The sequence below is a fragment of the Anser brachyrhynchus genome (genome assembly GCF_964034855.1).
Source record: "Anser brachyrhynchus genome assembly, chromosome: 10".
In the NCBI taxonomy this organism is placed as follows: Eukaryota; Metazoa; Chordata; class Aves; order Anseriformes; family Anatidae; genus Anser; species Anser brachyrhynchus.
The window spans coordinates 11,953,205-11,973,929 of NC_137705.1; the positions used below are offsets into that span (position 1 = coordinate 11,953,205).

Sequence of the window (20,725 nt, forward strand, 5' to 3'; positions counted from 1 at the left end):
ATTTAGTTTGGGGAGAGAAGTCCTTAATTATCAAGTGAAACATAGGAGGGAGAGTGCTTGTGGGGATGAGGAGCTGGGAGACCTGCTGTACTGTTCTGCTGATGGCTGTTCTTGGTCTCAGAACCACAACTGTGGCCTTTGTGGAAGTTCTGATCTTGATGAGTATTTTTACTTAATCAACAGATGTTATTGCTTACAGATGTCACTTAAGCAAACTGCCACTGCTGCTTGTAAAGTGCCTGTACCCTGAGTAAATAATTGGGTTTTATTCAGTTCACTCATCCCAGAGAAAATATTGGAGAGTTTGTGCTGAATTATTCTCAAGTATCTATGATATCTTGGTGTGTTCTGTTTTGTATAGTATTTGAATTGGACTGTAAAATTACTGTGCAGGACTGTGTTGAACCATAGAACCCTTCAAGATTATTCAAAATACCTGAAATAAAACCTCTTTAATCATGAATTTCTGAGATGAAAGGACCTTTTTTGTAAGTCGATGGTTTTTGTATGTTCACCTAACAAGGTACGTGCTTTTTTAGGTATAAAACTTGGAGCAATACAATTCTGAATGTGGTAAGTGATGTCTAGTTTTATTTACTAATTAAACTCTCCACCACTTTCCTCCTTCACAGTGACTATCACCTCCATTATTACAGTGGATTTTTATTAATTATATGGATGATGTTTTAATGTGAAACAAATAGCGCACAACTTGCAATATCTGGATTGCTTTGCAGTATTGGCAGTTCAGACAGCATATCCAGCATGAGATTGTACTTGGGACAAAACAAACTGGGATGTGAGATTTATGTGACCTTTGGTCACTTGGGACTATTCTGAAGGGAAATGTAGATTTCATGCAGTCCTCGTCAGTGAGAGTTCAAGTAAAAATATATATGCTGTCAAAAGCATTTCTAATGCCATGGCAGAAAGTGTGAAATAGTACCATATACTTGATAATGGCTTTTTTGTGAGAAGATTCTCTGGTGCAATCTGATGTGATTTCGTGGAATGGCAAGCTATAGAGGTTGCTTGTGTTCATGATTTGGTACTGAACTGTCAGGCAGGCCCTAATGTCTACCATGGACCAAAGGCCAGAGAGCTGAGTATGGAATAAATCTCCTCTAGGATTTGAGTGCTGAGTTAAAGCCATGTTTTGAAACAAACAGGAGTTAGGGCTTCTGTGAATGTTGAAAACCTTGTTAAATGAACACTCTAATAGACCACTGCTTTGAGTTTGGCTTCAAGTGGTAAATTTTGATGTAGTTTTGAATATAAAAACTTACTTGATAATGCAGTACTGACTCTTAAAACGTTAGCAAGAGCAATATCAACTCTTCAACTGCTAGTCTCATCTGAATTTTGTAGTTTGTAAGTGAACAAAGCACCTAATATCCAGCATTGCAGCAGGGCAGGTTAACTGACTGCTTGCTAGACTATCCAGAAAAATTTGGGTCTTCCAAAATATTTTGTTCACTCTGGCTCTGATTATCTGCACAGTGCAGAGAAGGAAATCATCCTTTTTCCTAAGAATTGGCATCCTTAATTTCTTTGGGACTGATTTGTTTTAGAGACTTATTTCTTCCCATGTGCAATATTGCTATGGCTGTGTAGTAATGCAGGTGCTTGAAATAAAACTGAAGAGTGCGTCATTCTTGAGGATCACCCTTTCTATATGAATTTATTGCTGTTTCTTGATCCAGCTCTGCTGTTCTTGAAAGGGATGTGATTTTGTTGGTATTTGGAGATGGCGAAGGTTTGGAAATGAGTGTTAGCATTAGAAGTCTTATGTAATTGTATATCATGAAATTGAATGAATTTCCCAGTTCACGTATGCATGGGGCTGTATGTTGAAGTATGACATAAAGGGTAATATACTTATTCTTTTTTTTATTTGTCCTATTTGCTAAATAACCAGCTGCAGAAGGGATTCTGAGACATCAGTTTTGTGTGTTACTGTTAGAGAAGTTAGCATTAAAATAGGGGATTCACCATGTTCCAAGGTACAGAAGAATCTGAAGACTAAATGAAATACAGTCCTGGTAACTTGAGGTAGCCTTCTTTCTTTCTGTTCTAATTTCCCATTAGATGTTGGTAGTTCTTATAATAATTCTAGATTGAACTGCTTGACAGAGAAGTGAAGCTGTGCTTAAATGTGAGATGACTGTGTAGGGGATTTAAACTGGAACAGGCACACTTCATTACGAGGAATTGTAGAGGGTCTTTTCTTTGTTCCTAGTTTCCCTTCTAAATTTAATTCTTAATCATAACGAGATTTGTCCTTCCTCGACTGACATGTTCGCATCGTGTCTGCCCGTAGCGTGCTGTTAGAGCCGATGATGACTATTCTTAGCCCTGTGGCCTTGCTGTTGTTCCCCTGTGGTGAGCGTGCGGCTCGCTCCGTCGGCTGGGCGCAGCATGTGGCTCCTGGTCAAGGCTGGGGTTCCCTTCGAGAAGAACTTCTTGACCCTTTGTATTTCTTTGTACGGTATCCGCCTTGCAGGCGGACTCGAGCCATTGTTTGGAATGCGTATCTAATGCGTTCCACTTGGACCCTCCGTTCCATTCCATAATGTTAGCTTTAATTGGCTGTTTTTAAACTTTCATGTACAATTTGGTTGTACACGGTAAATTACCACCCTCTTCGCCTTTTCCTAAGAGCAAGAAACTAGAATCCAGACTGTGCTTTCCCTTGCTGTCTTTTACTGTTGCCCTTGAGCTCTTTTAGAGGCAGCCCTGGTGGGTAGTGTTTCTGTCAGAGGACAGACCTCTTTTGCTAGTGTTTTTCCTCTAATCTCCCAAAGGCTCTATTTTTAAATGTTATCTTGTGGTTTTGGACCAACTTCTAGATTTGAAAACTTAAAGAATTGCCACTTTTGTCCAAAGAAGCATCTTTAGTTTAATAACTCTTCCCAACTCTGCTGAGTGTGGCCAGGTATCTAACGTGTCCTCCAAGTGATTTTTTTTTTTAAAATATGTATTTTAATTTGTCTGTTTCAGGACGGTATCAGTCACATTTCCAAGGCTCGTGCTTACTAGACAAAAATGTCTTATGTGCTTCCGAAGTGTCAAAACATCTATCAGTGGCAGAATGATGATCTATTACATGGGTTTTCATCTGTGCTTGAATACTTGATCTGAGCATCAACCAAATCTATTTTTGAGAAAGAGGGATAATTTAGTTATCTGAGGGGGGGAAGTTGGTAGTACTGCATACAAAACAATTCTTGCAGTTGAAGCTCAAAACAGTGATGAGTCTCTTGCTCGTACTTGGTTTGAGCGGAGTAAAACAAAGCCTGCCTTTATCCTCCATAGCTGGCTTATGAGCTCATGTTTCGGCTTTTCCTTTCCCCTCCCTTTCTGACATGGGCTCCCTGTTTTTGTCTTTGCTAAACAGACAGTAGCTCTCCACAATATTTTTAATCTCAACAAGACGTCCAGTGGCTGATGATGCTGAAGTGTTGCCTCAACAAAGGAGGGATGGTAGCTGGAGCATTCCAGGTCTGACACCTTTGGCCAGAGAGCCGTGCGGTGTGGCCACCGATTCCTCCCTGCACAGCATGCTTGCTTTGGGCAGGCGGCTGCGTTTCATTGACTCCTGTTGCGTGCCTCCCTGTGCCTTATTTTAGGCTTCCCCCAAAAGTTATGACTGGGAGTCTTATGGTTTTAGATGAAAGAGCCTGTTGTCTTGTTGAATTATCTCCTTTCTCCCTGTATGTAAAGCAAAGCTGGCAGGTAAAAAATGATATAATAGAACAAAAGCTCCGTTATAGTAACAACTAAAGCTAGATTAGAATAAAACTGAAAGGATGACCTACTGTGGTGTGTTTTTTCTTTAAAGACTAGTGGCTTACCTGTTGTCCGTTGCCCACCTAGCGGTGGAACTGGACTCAGATGGGCTCCTGAGCATTCCTGCACTGAAATCTGTTCATGGAAATAAATCAGACATATTTTCCCCTCTTAGATACTCTTAGATACTAAGAATGTCCTTACACAAAACACACTATGGAATTTTAAATAATTTGTACGCAATCATGGATATTGAGGTAGCCATCAGGATCTTGTACTCATAGGATTTGAGAGGAGAAAAAAAAATCCTTAAAACAGGAACATACTAATTTTTTTAATATTCTAGAGCAACGTGTTAAGCTACTGATTTTGTGTAGTGACTGAAGCGAATGCAACTCATGAACTTGTTTGCTAAAAGTATAGCTGCTAGACACTTTTTTCAGAGGGGTTTAAAAACTTTCCCCATGACAGCTGAACTTCTTGAATCAATACAGAAATCTGCTTAGATCACATACTTCAGTCTTGCAGCGTTGGTTTTATTGTGCAAATAAACTATCAGATACTGATTTATAGGCTAGTTGTGTTCCATAGACGTGCCTATTTGTTATGTACGACTGTTCTTGTAGCAGCCTGTATCCCTTCACAGCATAAAGCCATCAGATCTCCTCAGTCGTGTCCGTTCGGCTGTTACAACCAGGTACTTCTTTCCGTCTTGAAATTTCCCAATTTAATAAAGGGAAGGTGGGGTAACTTGTTGATTTCTACCTGAATGCATCATTAAACGCTGCAAGAGGGGAAATTAGGGCATGGGGGTGGTGTCTTTTTTCCCTTCTTTTGGTAAATCTTATTTTTGATGCAAAGGCAGTTCTGTCGCCAGCCAGTCCAGCGCGCGTAGCCTCTCCCCCCCGCCATAAAACAATGAGCACATTCAGGCAGAACTCGTGTTTTCAGTTATTAAAAAACGGAGCCGTCTGTCTCTGCCTGTGACTTTAATCTTTAAGCCTTTATTCCCTGTACCCCACCCCCTCTTTCTTTCCCCAACCTTTTGTTTGTGAAGTGCAGGGCTACAGGATATGTGGGCCTGGAGTTTCTGAGCGTATTGTACATTCCCTTGGCAATTACAGATGTTTATAACCCTGACTGATGTTATTTCAGTATTGTGGAGGGTGAAGAGAAAATTAAAGAATGCTTTTTTTCTTTGCCCCTAGCAGTCTTTAATTTTTTTTTCTGGAAAAAAAAAGGGGGGGAAAGAAAATGTAAACTCTCTAATTTCTTTTCTTTAAAAAATCTTGTTCAGCAACCTCGGATGAAAAATGCCTGAGAGCTGTGCATGAATCTTCCAGTAGCCTACCATAACTCTTCTGTGGGTACAGCGTGTTTCGTGCAGTGTTGTTGTAAGTAGATGGTACTGGATTTTAGTACAAAACAAGCTCCTTGGTGTGGGGTCTGTGACCTCTGGGGTACTTTATTTCAAAGACGGAGACAAGGCAGCTTAGGACTTGAAATACTTCGAGTTAGTATCACATTAATTTATTCCCAGCTTTACTGGAAAGCAGTTTTTTGTTTGTTTTTAATAGAATGATTTAGAATCTTCTGAGTTAATGGTTGTCTCTTGGATTGGTGACTTGCAGAATTGTTCAAGAAAACTAATCTTTTATTAGTCTCATAGAAATACGTTCTTGATCTGCAAGAGGTCTAAAATCCATTTCTTATTGGTGTTTTTTAGACTACCTAAAGCTGCAGGTGCATTGTAAGATAGATGTCCTTGAATTGCCAGAGGTGGAGAGAGAGAACCCAGTAACGAGTTTCTGACCAAAGTGTTAGAATTGCACGTTTCTTGAGGATCCCTGTGCATTTCATGACTTTGAGGGTAGTTGGCCTTGAATTTTTAGGAGAGAATAGTTTAATGGAATTGTAAATTTTTGAGGTTCTTCCTCAGAACCTTAGAGATGAAACTTTCAGATCCGTATATCTTTTCCCACTGAATGCAAACTAGTATTTATACCTAGTACAAGCGCACAGTTGCACATAAAAATGTTTACTTGGGTCAGTCTGTGTAGCTCCAGGTGGTGTGTGATGGTAATTCTTAACTTTGTGACTGCTGCACAAAGCTGCTGGTTAGACTGAGCTTTCAAAGGTGTGGCGGAAGGATGAAGAAATCAGTGAGGATAGGTGGGACTTTAAGAAGTTAGCACTGAAGATAAAGGGAAAAAAGTCTTACTGTCACCTAATACTGAGAGTAAGACTTCAGATAAAGTGACTAAAATACTTTTAAAAATTCCAAGAGACATTTGTAGATGTTCATAATTCAGTAATACTCTTAAGTGCCCAGAGGGAGGCAATAGATGCTCTATGGTAATTCTCCAGTCCTTTGGGGGGAAAATACAGTTGGTAATTAACCATAATACACTCTCTTTATCCTAAGATAATCAAGTACTTAAGTTGTGTATTGCTTGTGTAAGGAGTTCTGAAATGTGCTATTTCTTTTTGCATTGAAACACAGGCACAGATGTGATTGAATCCTAGATATGCTAATGTAACAGTATCATCTTGTAAGAATTCTAAAAACTTGAAAAGATGAAGAGCTGAGTATAAAACATTACTGATACGGAATATCACGTACAGAAAATGTATAGGTACTGTGCAGGTATCTGGTTTTCCCCTCAGTTCAGTGGTGGGCATGTGTATAATAGTATGTTCAAATGCCTATAGAGAGATGAATAGTTAAAAAAAAAAAAAAAATTTACTTGTGCTGCTCATGGAAGTGTTAAATTTAAAAATAAAGTCATTGCCAGAAGCAGCTAACAGGTTTGAAAGAAAATGGGTGCACATGAGCAGTGTTTGCCACCTCTCTTCTCCCTTCTGTACAAACTCAGGTTTGTGTGGCTGTCGTAACTCACAAATGACGATGCCATACCTTGGCGTAGGCTGAAGCCTTAGGATCCTGTGGTATCCGGGAGGTAGCAGGTAAACCACGACCTGGAGGTTTCCAGGACTGTAGGTGCTGCCAAGGCTTTCACACATCGCATCTTCCCACTCCAGCGTTTATCGGGTTAGTGAAGCATCTCAAAATCCTCAGTGCAACATTCCTGAAGCTGGGGATGGACTTGTGGCCTTGTTCTGGTGGCTTCAATGATTCTGTAACTCTTCTGGATGTATAATACCTTTTCTACTCTTCAGCCACTGTTTTCTCTTTTTGATCTTAGAAATAACCTCAAAGACTGTCTCCTCTCTTGGAGGGAGGGATTGTGTAGAGTGGTCACACCCTTCGGTAATCCCTCCCCATGATACCTTTATGATATTCAAATACATTTACCTCTTTTTTCTTTGAAACTTGGTTGGAAATCTTGTAGAGAGCATGCATTAAAGCTGGTATGAGTCAAGACTGTAAAAATGCTATTTTTCATCTCATCTCTTCCCTCCTGTTTGCTTTTCAGCTTTTAATTTAAAGACTTTATGGCCTGTCAGGGACCACTTATGATCAGCTGTGTAAGGCCCAAGTGTAATGTTACATTAAGTTTAATTCACAGAGCAGCCTGAAACCACATATGGCCTTGATACCAAAGCAAAATATCTCTGAATAAGAAGTTTGAAACCTGAACTAATCACTTATAAAGTCACAGGAAAGCTGACTGGGACCTTGAGCACTCAGTATCTCCTGAAGAGGTGGAAGTGGTGTTTTGAATATATCTTCCCCCACACCTTCCCTTTTCCCCAAATTATGAATATAGCATTTGCTGTGCAACTTATTGTCACAGTGTTTCAGAAACCTCGTTTCAGGAGTTCAGTAACACTGCAGAATACACTGCACTTCCTTGCAAACCTCTATGTTTGAGCCTGTGATATGAATCAGTGGCATTACAGGTGCCATTTTCTTATGTCATTTGGGGACCCAGAAATCTGACACGACTTTTTCTCCTAGAGATGTTTTATAGTCTGGATGCCAAATTAAAGAACTGAACCTTTTTGTACTCTGTGTAATACAAATTCATAGCACCAAAAAAGGTTGCAGTGCAAATGGTAACAACCCAACTGTTTTCTTCTCCTGTGCTTTGTTTTGCTTTCAAATGTACAAAATAGCCTTTTTTTTTCCTAGTATATGTCATGGATTGTACTCCAGGAACGATGAGCTGTATAATAGCGTCTAGTCTGAAATTTTAGCTAACTTTTACTCTAGTTTTATGCAGTATCATGAATATTTAACTTTCCAGCTTTATTGGTATCTGCATTTGCATATATGTATATATGAATGACACTTTAAAAAGTTAATGTTTGCTAACTAATTCACAATTTATGCACTTCCTTCTTCAAGCCAAGAAAAATTAATGCAGCTGAAATACCACGGTGTTGTGTAATTCAGCAAATGCTAACTTTTTTTTTGTAGTGGTCATTTGTGTCTACTCAGAATGATTTGTTGGGTTTTTAAGGTAGGTAGGCCCTTTTTTTTTTTTTTTTTTTAACTCCCTCCACAGTTTCAACCTTAAAGTAATAGAAGTCCCTTCTGGTTTCTGTCCGGGTTGTGCCTTGCTTGTCAATACAGAAAATATCTGTTAATATGTGGTATTACAGAAAAGGACTTTGCTACGTATGGAAGAAGGATGATGTTTTCTCTCACATGGCTATTTACCTCTGTTTTTACATGGGCTGCATATTATGGTATCTTCCATTATAATGCAGTGTTATTTAATTTCTTAAAGACAGTGGGGGGAGAACATTCATTTATGATGATTTTGAATTTTTTTCAGTCACTGAAATTTTGAACAGGAATTGAAATGTCAGACCCTAGTAGTTACTCCGTCTAATTTACTACATTTTCTTTGGATATGGTCAACGTGAAAGTTTCAGGGGGGTCAAAGCAAACATGTCAATGATAGAATGAAGCGTCCTTTGCTTTAAACTTCATCCTGATGCCTTTTACGCGAGATAAAAATCAAGCTGTACGTAGCTTAAATCTTAGCTGTGTAAATATCAAATCCATCTCTTCGTTTGTCTGAGGCCAAGTAGTACCTACCAGCACTGAGTCTGAGACTTCCCCATTGTATAACCGCTTGTGCTTTTTTAGAGGGATTTTATTTTCCTCCTCTTACTCAACTTTGTGTGTTTTTGTCATTGTATGCTGTTAATGTGGATTTTTCTTTGTAAAAAGTTGAAGTACTTACTGCATTTGTCTTGTTTCCTGTTTTTGTAGCCACTTTTATCTTTCAGATTCCCTTTTCAGAAAGGGGCTAGATATGAGTGTAGTATTCAATATTACATTCCTCGTGTAGTCTAATACTTCACCATTTTCCACTGCGTCTAAAAATAAAAACAATTTTGCGTTGTACAGCATGCGATGCGCCTCAGCAGCTTTCTAAAATAACAGCACTTGTTTTCTGTAAATACATGCATATTCGGTGATGAGTTTCTCCAACACTTCCTTACAACACACTGAGCTGCGAGTTTCCCTCAAGCTCTCCAAGCTTCTGTGTTGTGAACGGCTTGGCCTGCAGCACCATCCCATCCCTAGTGGCAGGCGGCTTGCCTTTCGCGCTGCTTCTGACTGCCTGGTCCTGCTGCCTCCAGCTCTCCCCGGACCCCTGCCTTGAGCTGAGTCTCTGCTGTTGATCCGCCCCTGAATAAGCAAAGCGCTGGGGAGGTGTAGCTGGAAGCAGGAACTTCTCAGCTCACGGAACTGCAGCTGCTGTGGCCGGGATGCGCTGGAGCGGATGGCTGGATGGATGGATGCCTTTTGGTGTGCCCCGCGTCACTGATGGCTGCGTCTGGGTAGCTGACTGTATGCGGCTGGAGCAGTGTATTAATGCAATAACTAAGTGATGTGTGTGCTTGTCCTGGCTTGAAACTACGTGTGTAGAAATGCCTTTTGGATTTGTATGTTTTATCTTTTCAATACGAGTAAAGGGAAAAAAATCCTCTTGCGTTTCTAAAGTATGCTTAAAGTCGAGAGGAGCCCTCGCTTGTCTGTAGAATTGTGTATCCTCAGCTGCGGCTGTTCACTGCTTTTATGTGCAGCCTGGAAAGAGATTAGGTGTGCTTGGCTTCTGTTGTGTTGCAGAAGGGATGAAAAATGTAGGAAATGATTCCATGTAACCGAAATTAAAAAGATCCCCAGCGATCTCTTTTCTGGTAGTGATTTCTGTTTGGGAGCCTTTGGAGGAAAAACTAAATGTCTCTGTGTGTATGGTGTTCATTGTTTTATGTATGTGTATGTTGTATGGCTTTTTTTTTAAAAAAAACTACAAATTTTAATGTTTGATCAATGAATTTATTTGGATCATAATGAGAGCTTCCTCTACTTGCCTTGCTTTGGAATTGTCCCTCTTCTATTATAAGCAGTCCTTTTTACAGAAAACTTTTTTCCCTTATCAGGAGACTAAAAAAAAAAAAAGAACCCACAACCAAAACATTTCAAAATAGCAATTAAAGAAATCTTTCCTTTCTTGAAAGGCTGTTTGCATTTTATTTTTTTTGACCTTGAATGTTTTATTTCGTTTCGTGCTGCCCTTGACCTCTGTAGCACAGGTCGCAGAGAAGGAATGCTGCGTTCAGGAGGTACTCCAATGCTCTGGTGTTCAGACGCTTCTCAGACTGATGTTTTTGATCTCCCTCAGCCAAAGAAAGAAGAGCAAAGATCTCTGAATCCATCTTCTCTGTAACCACCACTGCTGGCTGCGCAGTGCGAGCCCGTACTGTTTTCTGAATAATTGAGTCCCTGAAAGTAATGCAGAGAGAGATGTCAAGTCAGCAGCTCAATGCTAAGTTTCTGTCTGTGTCACGGCATCAAGTGTACCTTTATCTCCGTTCACTTTCCAAGTACCTTGCTTCAGCTCCTGAGCCTCCTGTACTTGCCTGTTGGGGGCTGAACGCCCTGATGCTGCCCTTGCCCTGCGGCTCCCAGCTGAAGTCTGGCAGAGTTCAGATGCCCTGTGTGGGACCAGAGGGGTGCAGTGAGAAAGCTTGTTCAAATTTTTTTAGCAGGCATTACAACATCCAGAGAGGAGCAAATGGTCTTTAAAATAATGAGCTTGTAAGCTTCAGGCAGAACAAGTGAGCATGTCTTCTTGTAATAATGAATTACATAGGGCTGGGATCTCCAAATGTCCCTAAAAAATGCATCTGTGCACATCTCGTGTTCTACACTTTTTTCTTTTTTCCTCTTGTTTTCTACTTCTAGAGTTGTTTCGTACTAGAAATGTAATTCAGATGGGAAGGGACCTGCTGAGGTCTTCTGGTTCTGCCTGGGCTCAAAGGTGAGCCAGCTGCCTTCAAGTTGTATCATCTTGGGAAGCAGGGTCTGGGGCTACCGGGGTGGCCCAGTCTGTAACGCTTCTCCAAAGAGGCTGAAGGCAATGTGGGACTTCTTACTTTCCATGGAAAGTTTTGCAAAAGATCTCTTGACCTTCTTTCTGCCGGTACTGTAATGCCTCTTTGAAGCTGCCTTCACTTGCAATTGTTGTTTCTCAACGCAAGTAATCTGTTTAAAATAAGATTCATATGTACAGTGTTGCAACAGCAGGGCCTGCATGTAATCATGAATGGTTAGATGATGTCCCTCAATCCTTCTCATAGTTTTCATGGAGGTGTTACTGCTTGTGTTCATGCTTCCCCAGCATGGTCTATCAAGCCTATTGACTTGCTCTAATTATGTTACTTCCTCCCTTTGGAGAACAGAGACGTGTTTCTGACGTGTCAGAGAATATTCAAGCAAGAAAGATCCTTGGCCGACTTGACGAGGAAAAGATTAAGGCCCATATGTCTTTTAACATCTTCAGGACAGTGTTGCACACTGGTTCTTCTGGGCGATGAAATATAAAGTATATTCTGAGTGTATTCTTGTGCTACTTTTTAGCAAAAGAATCCTTTTATTCCTTAGTAGTAATTCTCGTTCTATCACTTACTGTTTATAGTTGAGTTGAATTTGGGATTACAAATAAATAACCTAAAGGTCATCTGGCATATCAGAAATGGCCTTCTTAGGAATACGTTCTTGTGGTCATCCTGCCTTCTCTTTGTAGCTCTCAGTTTAGGAAAGAGCTTAGTGGCTGGTTTTCATTTAAGGGGAATTTGCGCAACCAGCGGTTTCTTTATTGTTCAAAAAAAAAAATCAAATACGCGTATAATTCTAAGCTTTACTGTGCATTCAGAGAGAAGGCTTGTGGGTTGCTGGTCTGACCCTTGCTATCGGAGATATTCCAAGCTATCCAGAGTTTGAAGCGGCGCAGCTCCCTGTTTGTGTTTCCAGCTGCTGAAAAGTTTAGGAATGACGTGCCTGGGAAGTGGTGGTGGGACACTTGAACTCCATGAGTTCCTGTTCTTTTCAAAGTGTTTCCTAACGAACGTTATGGTATCGGTTTTGATCCATGATTTGCATTGCTTTACAGAGGGTTTCTTCATGTGTAATTCATGCGCTCCAGTTGCGTGCATGTCTCTCTCCCCCTCAAACCTCCTTTTTCTGTTTAAATTTTGGAAGATTTCATATCCTGCACAACATCTTCCTTATTCATCACAATGCCTCCCCCAAGGTAACTGGCGAGATCCCGTACAACTTGTAGCATCTCCCAAGGTGTTACTGTATATGAAAGGAGAGAATAATTTAGTAGTTTCTGAATAAGATTCTTAACAAAAAGGGGGGGCTGGGAAGGGGGAAGTTTAATGCTCACTGCATGATATAGACAATATTTCCTGAGACAGGAGATACTAACCTCAAAGAATTTAAAATAAAACATTGATTTTTTTTTCCTTCTTTTTAAAGGAGAGTAGGGGAGGCAAAAATGGTAGAATAGTCGGCCTTTTTATCCTATGTGCAGATGAAATTGATTAAACCTTAAAAACTCGCCTCAGTCCACCCGGTTTATTAATTGAAGAATTTCCTCTTCCCCAGAATGGGAAGTGCACATTAAAACAGAGCTTTGCCCCTGAGTAGCAATGATACTTGAGAACAGCATATTTTCTACAATCCTATTTTCTCTTCAGCACTAGAGGAAATCCTAACATGGTAAAAAGCATATTTAAGAAAAAAAAAAAAAAGTATGTTTAAGGAAGTCCTCTTTCATTTCCTTGTAAAGCATGAAATCAAATTACAGCCCATGGCCCACAATTATTTTATTTTTACATTTGAAATTCCATTTTCTGCTTCCTTTCGGTGCCTGTGAACAGGAGTTGTACTGTTTGTGCAAATTCAGCTAAAAAGATTATCTCAAGCAGAGGAGGACACAGTAGCTTAAAGAAGCCCCCAGCCAGTCTGTTTTCATGCTGGGGTGGATGTGGAACCTCGCACAATTCACACGGGGACCCCACCTCCTGTTCTTCGTCCCTCCACTCGCCCAGGTCTTGCTGTGGAGCCACGTCAGCTTTAGATGGCTGGGTTAGGGAATGTAATGCAATACTGAGCTTATGCTTGCCAAAGTAGTAGTAGTTAAAAGTGCTCTAATATTCTTAATCTGCATTTGTGGAACAGAAAACCATTCAGATTCTGTACGTTCATTGAAAATGTCCTTTGGTTCTTCTTTTCAGTGATGCTGAAATTGCCAGGTAGTTTAGCGCTTGCAGTTTATAACCTTACTGTTCTGAAAATGGGTACTGTGTGTACATATAACAGTGATAAGAAGCTAGTGGAGATAGAATAAAATGAGAGGCTAAAATTGTTTTTGGGGGGGATGGAGAGGTGATGTGTGTTATTTTTTTTCCCCCTAGGCTTAGTAATGCCTGTTTTAACTTGCAGTAAATGTGCTTTGCTGTACGGCTCCATCTCTGCACAGCTCGGTGTGGGAGTTTGTGTGTAATTTACAGGTATGCAACAGGTTGCACAAACAGAAGGGGGTTGAGTTCATGGACTTGCGGAGCTGTCCCTGCTTCTGTGATGGAGGTTAACGGCGATTTGTCGTAAGATGTAATGTCCCAAAGTAAACGCAACAGTGACAGGCTGTATTTTTCAAAACTGCAGAGCATTAGGGATTTGGCACTCCTGTGGTGTTTCCCTGTGAATACTGGTATAACAGATCTAGTTTTATTTCTTGTATTCTTTTGTGTAAAGATAAGAGAGCAACGTGTAGAAATTGTAGAGTACTTCAGTTTCTACTTTAGCTTCAGTGAGCAAAATTAAGTGTGCTTTATTTATATAAGCTGTGTGGAAATCAAAGTGGATGCGTTTCTAAACGTGTATGAGGAGCGTATGTATAAGGCAGGGCACAAAGGTCTGCAGCCTTGCTGCCTGGAAATATGTTTAGGCCTTTCTTCCTATTTCAGTAAAAAACTGAAGTTGTAATATACTAAATAACATAAAAGCGGAGAGAATGAAATGCATTTTCTACTAAAGATTAAGAGTTTGTCAGTGCATACTTTTTTAATGCATGATATTCTTCTGGGCCATCTGTCTTTTTGGGTGTCCTCAGCAGGTGGTGAGTCTGTTCCAGGACGAAGAGTGAGAGCTTGCTATGAATCACGTGCAGCAGGTGGTATGGTTTTGCTCTTGCCTTGGAGACCATGTCCAGTTTAAGGAAGCAAATTGTTGGTAACTGCTGTCTTATGCACATTTAAAACTTGGCGTAATCTAAATCTCTGATTTGTCTAGTGCAGTCGATAAAGACTACTTGGAAAACATTAATGTTTTGGCTTTCAGAACCAGTAAGCAATTCAAACTGTGCAAACCTACTTAGGAGTCCACTATGCTTGGCCACACAAGAATGCAGCCTAATATGGGGTGTGTGTGCCTGCAGTCCTCACAGTGTGGATCCTATTTGATCTGCAAGTGGTGGCAGTAAGTTTCTTCCCTGATGACTGGCCACAGTCAGATGTGCCCAGAATTCAGTAGCAAGAGTGGATTGGTCTTGAATATTCGAAGCAGGGGTAGACGTTTTCTTTGTCTTGTCTGAAAATATTTTGTTAATGTCTCTGAGTTCTGTGATCCTTGCCACTTCTGTGGTACCGATGAGTGCTACAGCCCCCAGGTTCAGCTGGCACGCTTGCTTGCAGTCTTCTCTTGGATGCCGTGCTGCCTGTCTTGTTGCCTTTCTCCCATATCTGGCTGTCATCCAGATTCTCACTGTTCATGTGTTATCTTTTGTTTGTTTTTCCTCACTCAGTAGACTGTCTACTTCTTTACTTTGTTTTTCACTGCGGTTTAGCTTCTTATCGTGCAATATAATTCCTCTCTCTTCCCTCCCCACCACCTTCCTTGTGTTTTTGGATGATGATTAGTTTGTTTCATTTGCTTTTTACAGGGCTATAACAGAGCTGTATGCCATTACGTGAAGGATACCCTGATTGTCGGTCATTTTCAGGCTAAGTGAGAAATCCCACTTCAGGAGGACTCTTTCTCGGTGTTCTTGAACACCTCTTTCATAGATGAAACAGCAGTAAGAAGATTACACTGTCTTTTATTCTGTAGGGGAAATAATTAGAATACCTTAGCTTAGCTTAATTTCTTGATTGCTGTGCTTCCGTATTCAAAGGACAGGTCTGCGTATGTGTCTGCTTCGTTCAGGTTTGTTTGAAGCTCTGCTGGCCTGCTTTGAGAGCTTGAGTAACATGGAAGAGATGAGTGTTCCTTATCTTGACTGTGTAGGACAATATTCTGTCCTGTTCTGAGACGAAAAAAATGTTTCGTTTCCTTCGTTCCATGTCTTGCAAGAGTCTGTGGCGGGCCTTCTCTGGTCAAATAGTGCAGGTTTATAGTGTGGTTTATTGTTGTTTTTGGAGTTTCTGCTTTTATAAACCGTCCTTACTTCATCTTTTTTTAGTTATATCTTGTTCTGCTGTAGAAAATTCTTCAGGAACATTGTTCCTGTTGGTGACTGAAATCTAACATGGTAGTGAGTTATCTAATAGCCTGATAAAGAAGATTTAAATTTCAAATATGAAGCTAAACACATTGTAGCTCTCTTATATTTACATGCTAAAGGGGAAAGCTGCTTGGAAGGAGATGCTCTATGCTCTGGAGAGGGTACGTGTGTGTGGGGAGGCTATGGTGTAGTCACCTTCTTACAGGTAACTTGCTCACTGTCCTGATTAGGAGCTTTTCCCTTGGAATCCCTGTGTGCTTGGCTTTGGTCTCCCTGGGTAACTTCACTTTGGTGTTAAGGAACTGTTATGTGTGGGTGAAGGGCAATTAAGAGAATGGGTTATGAAATAAAATCTAAATTTTGGTAGGAGAAGACAGGGATTTGGAAGATGGTAAGTTGTCAAAGAAGTCTTGTTTAAATGTCTCAGAAAACTGAGGAACTAAATCTGTGTTTTTTTGCCTTGTTGCTTGAGGGACCTGTAAACTTGAGCACTCACCTCTTGCTATGTGTGAGTAGGCAAGTACAAAATATCCTCATGCCCTGAGCACAACACGCTTAAAGTATTTCCATCAGCAGTGCCCTGATCTCTTGTTTTGTTTCACAATTTTGTTGAAGCTCAGCAGCTTCCTACCCTGCGCAGGTGCCTGCTCTCCCCTCGTGGGTGACGATGCCACAGTGCCCTCTGTGCCATCCACAGCATCTCTGTGGCCAGTTAGCTCGTGAAGGATTTGGAGGAGGCACAACAGCTGTACTAAGCCACATTCATTAACTTGAGTGTGTTGCGTTTTCCTTGGCTGTAATGTATTTTTATCTGGAGTGTCTCGATACATTTTCTGGTGTTTTTGGAGTTTTTCCATGGACTCTACAGTTTTTCATATGTTCATATTTTCTTTGCTGTGAAATGCCCCAAGGTAGGCATTCTTAACCTTCTAGTAACTGGGCTGATGAGTTTTATCGCTCTTTAAAGTGTTCCTAATAGATTTATAAATACAGCAGTTACAAGTGTTTGCTTTATAACAAATGTGTTCAAAGCAGTTAATTTAGCATTTCAAGATAAAGTGGCCCTTGTACTGAAACTTCACGTAACTGCTTCACTGCAGATTCTGTCTCCTGTTGGAGGGAGGAGATGGATACATAAGGCATCAGATCAGCCACCCTTTTCAAGTCGTGGTTCATCAGATCTGGTTACTTGGACTTGATCACGGAGCACAGCGATTGCCATAACAGACTTAGCTAAAACTTAAGCTGCAAAGTCTACAATGTTATTTCACTGAACGTTTGACCCATCATTTTATGGTATTAATGATCATATTTAACTTCATGGTTCAGTTTTAATTATTATTTCCCATTCATCTTAAGGGTGTCATTTGTGTAGTAAGAATTACTCTGTGGTGTAGTTTAATACAAAACCTGGGTGTTAAGTTTTATTTTAAAATAAGACAAACCCTGCTGTATACATTCACAGAAGTACATGCCTTTTGATTGTTCAGTGTGTTGTCCTAGAACAATTTTCATGCTGTTCACTTGTTGCTGTTCGTGCTTCCCACTCTATATATGCGCTGTTGTGTGGTGTCTGAGTCTTTTGTTCAGTCCTGGTGTTGCTTATACTCTAAGCAAGTTCTAAATTAATACAATTCTTGAAACAATAAAAATTAAAAATACTTTTCGGGACAGAGCCTATCTCTAATTTATCTTGGAGCATTTTTTGAAATGGCTGGAGAAAAGTCTGCAGGAGCTTTGCAAATGTCATAATTACCCAGCTAGCTTTCTGAAGCATTCATTATTTACATTAAGCATTCATTATTACAAGATGAAAGCATTGGTAGGTTGAAAATAGTCATTTGTAACCATAATTTTTTCTTGTTGTAGTTCCCACCCACTCATTCACCCATGCACTTCAGCCTCAGAATGATTTCCTATCTTGAGAGTTCATGGGAACTATGAACAAGGGTAGCTGTTGTGATAGCAATTATAAAGACTAAAAAAAAAGTGGGTTAGAGAGAGCAAAAGAAAAAGGAACAGTTGCATCGATTTCATATTCTTCTGATCAAAAGCTTGAGACAGATATTAAAAACTCTTAAATCTGGAGTGCTGCAATTTTGCATGTTTTCTTACGTCTCTTCTACACTTCTTAAAATGTGTTTTTCCAACATAATTTTCTGCTAGTTCAGCTTTAGATTTGTTTTTCTTATTCATATTTAAGCTCTTTTTTTTTTTTTTTTAACATGAAACTTTGTTGCACTCTGCCTTTTTGGTATTCAGAGTATTTCGGTTACCTGGAATGAGGCAGGAAAATTCTGAATGTAATTAGTGGAAGGCCCAACATTAATGAAAAGCTTCCTGGAAAATTAAGTTAAATCCATGGAATTAAAGTTGCTTCAGTCAGAGGATTAAAAGCTCATTGCAACAATGCTTCAAAAAATAAAAATAATTTTTAAAAGTTATCATCATGAGCACAATAAGTAGCCTAAAATTTAGAAGCTTTTTTATAAAGCGCAGATCTAAATCTGATCTGTTTATGGCTGTGATATGAAGTATACGTTTGAGTAACGTAGATCTGAATTGGAAATGAGCATTGCAGGGTTTAAATCAGCTTTTCCTCCTGTAGAGTGACTATAAGGATTTCTTCGGATTTGTGGTAGACCTGACTCTTATTTTTAAACGTAGTGATAATGTCCTTACACTGTTAATATAGAGGAATGTGTAAACAATCGTAGGTTTGCATATTTTGTATGAACTGATGGACATATATAATAGCTTAAACTCCTTAAATCTTATTTTTCAAAAATTGCCAGGCATTCATTTGGTGCCTGTGTTGGTTTGTGCTTTGTTCATATTTCTGGACATGTGTACATATACATGCAGTTTTTATGGAAGCTATTTGAGAAAATGTTCCTTAATCTCTTTATGCTGCTACAATACTGACTGTGAATTCTTTTCCAGGTGCCCAGATTATTGATTTGATGATGCTTGTAATCGATGTGACAAAAGGGATGCAGACACAGTCAGCAGAGTGCTTGGTAATTGGGCAAATCGCCTGCCAGAAGATGGTGGTAGTTCTGAACAAAATAGATCTCCTTCCAGAGGGGAAGAGACAAAGTGCCATTGAGAAGATGACGAAGAAAATGCAGAAGACCTTGGAAAATACAAAGTAAGTTAACAGTAATATTAACAGCTAGTGTGTAACAAAAATACTTTACCCACATTTCACTTTCAACATACTTCTAAATGCAGCTAATCTTGTCCCTGCTGGATGAGATATTCATATAGATACCGCTTGCCACGATGATGAGGGAAGAGTGGAAAGATTACCAGAAATTCAAATTCAGTCCTGCATTTGCATCTGCAAGTACCATGTATGGAGAAATATTTGAGTGTAATGAAACTTTTCAGTTTAAAGGGCTGCTTTGAGTTCAGATTGATTTTAGGCAAGAAGGGCTGGGTGAAGAACCTTTTTTGTAACTTTTCTTGTGATCCAGATGTGTTCTATTTCTCTTTTTTAACTAAAGAAGAAAGAGGGCTTTTTCGTAACCGAGTGTGGAAGATGTGATTGCCCTAACTAGGGTGATAAAGCTGCCTTGTAGTTATCTTTGTATGGGACTGATCAGTATTGCCAAGAATCTAATTGACAATGTTCCTGAAGTTTCTGTAATGCAATGTGACTCTGTCTGGGCTGGTTTTTGTCAGTTGTGTTCTGCTTTAACTAGTTGAGGAAAATGATGAGTGAATGAAAATGTGGCTGTTAGGAGATGGGAAGGTACAATATAGACACAGTATTCCCTCAGTGGTTACAGAAATTGACACACAGCTGATTTTGCGTAGGGTTTTAAGGGGATGCTGACTCCCATGTTTACAGTTGTTGGATCACATTTTGACCTTTGAGAATGAAAGGAATAGGATTCAGCATAAAGAGGAGAGAACTTTACCAGGGACAAAAGAGCAAAGCGTGGCTGGATACGGCTGTTCTTGCTTAGCTTATTTGTGATGGTAGAGCAACGTCCCTCTTCAACTATGCAACTGCTACCATAGTGACTTTGAAGATCTGTCTTTCCAGCTCATCAGTAATGTGGGTCTGTTTGTTTTGCTTGGAGTAGCACAGAGGTCACCAAGAATGTCAAATTTCCTCTTGTGAACCTAGTCAGGATTCTACAGCTCTCAATTCTCTCTAGCAGTTTTTGATTTGAGGGCAAACAGATACAGGTGGCTTGTTTTTCCTCTGTAGGTTGTTGCATCTTATTTCAGGGGAGGTAGAGGAAGGAGGTACCTGCAATATGAAAAACAAAAGGGCATTTTGGAACAACAGTCTCTTATAGGTGTTTGATCAAGTTCACAGGTAATCCCACGGGAGAGAGCATTGAGATAATTATCTCTAAAGTTTTCTTAACTGTGTTACCAAATAAACTTATTATGCCTCTATATGTAACACGAATTAAGTAGCATTGCAATTTATAGTTATTTTGTTTTTCTCATCTAAAATATCCACAGTCCATGCCAAGAAGTTAAAGATTTTGTAATAACTGAGCTTATCTTCATATTCTACTCATTTATTTTGTCCTCCTTTTAAAATTTATATTTGCATTTCAGTAATTACTGCTGGAGGTGATACTTCAGTCTTGATTTAGTCCAATATTGTATTGCAAATGATAGAGGAAAACACTGCTTTTCTAGTTGCATGTTCATAAAAGGAATACTAATCTTTGTAAGGAAACTGGATTTCAGGAAATACTTTTGTATGCTGCCTGAATTACACCTTCTCTTTATATCTTGGAGTACAGGTGGGTCTTACAAGTATGTCTTAAAAATTAGCATACCTCCTCCAAACTGAGGGGGAAGTGTGTTTTTGAAACACTGGCCATGTTAACTGTGAGGTCCTTTCCTCCAGCCCCTTTTTAAAACAAGGATGTGCATCAGCTGATCGCAACAGCTGTGAGACCACATGGAGAGAAGTGGTCTGTCATAATGTTTTAATTATTCATTTGAACTCTGGATCCTAGAAATGCTCTTTCATCAGATGTCTGTGTATTGTTCCCATAACAAAAAATCCTTTATTTTTTTTTTTTTGCAAGTGTAGTCTGTGCTTTATGATGCTTTGAAAGCTTTGCTGGCCTGGGCTGATTGTAAAGTGCATGTCCCATTGTATGTCAGGCAAGTGTTTTTTC

The 20,725-nt window shown here is 39.8% G+C and overlaps 1 protein-coding gene across 13 annotated transcripts in view; it reads left to right on the forward strand.

Moving 5' to 3' along the window:
- The window catches only part of EEFSEC (eukaryotic elongation factor, selenocysteine-tRNA specific), a 163,969-nt gene that overhangs the window by 54,796 nt on the left and 88,448 nt on the right, over positions 1-20,725 (forward strand). For 12 of the 13 annotated variants that reach the window (XM_080606091.1, XM_080606082.1, XM_080606086.1 and 9 more), the window contains exon 2: positions 18,510-18,717. In XM_080606091.1, coding sequence (XP_080462217.1) covers positions 18,510-18,717 — 208 coding nt within the window. Of the gene's footprint in view, positions 1-5,104; positions 5,184-18,509; positions 18,718-20,725 lie in introns of those variants that run through there. The other variant, XM_080606089.1, reaches the window with a different exon arrangement.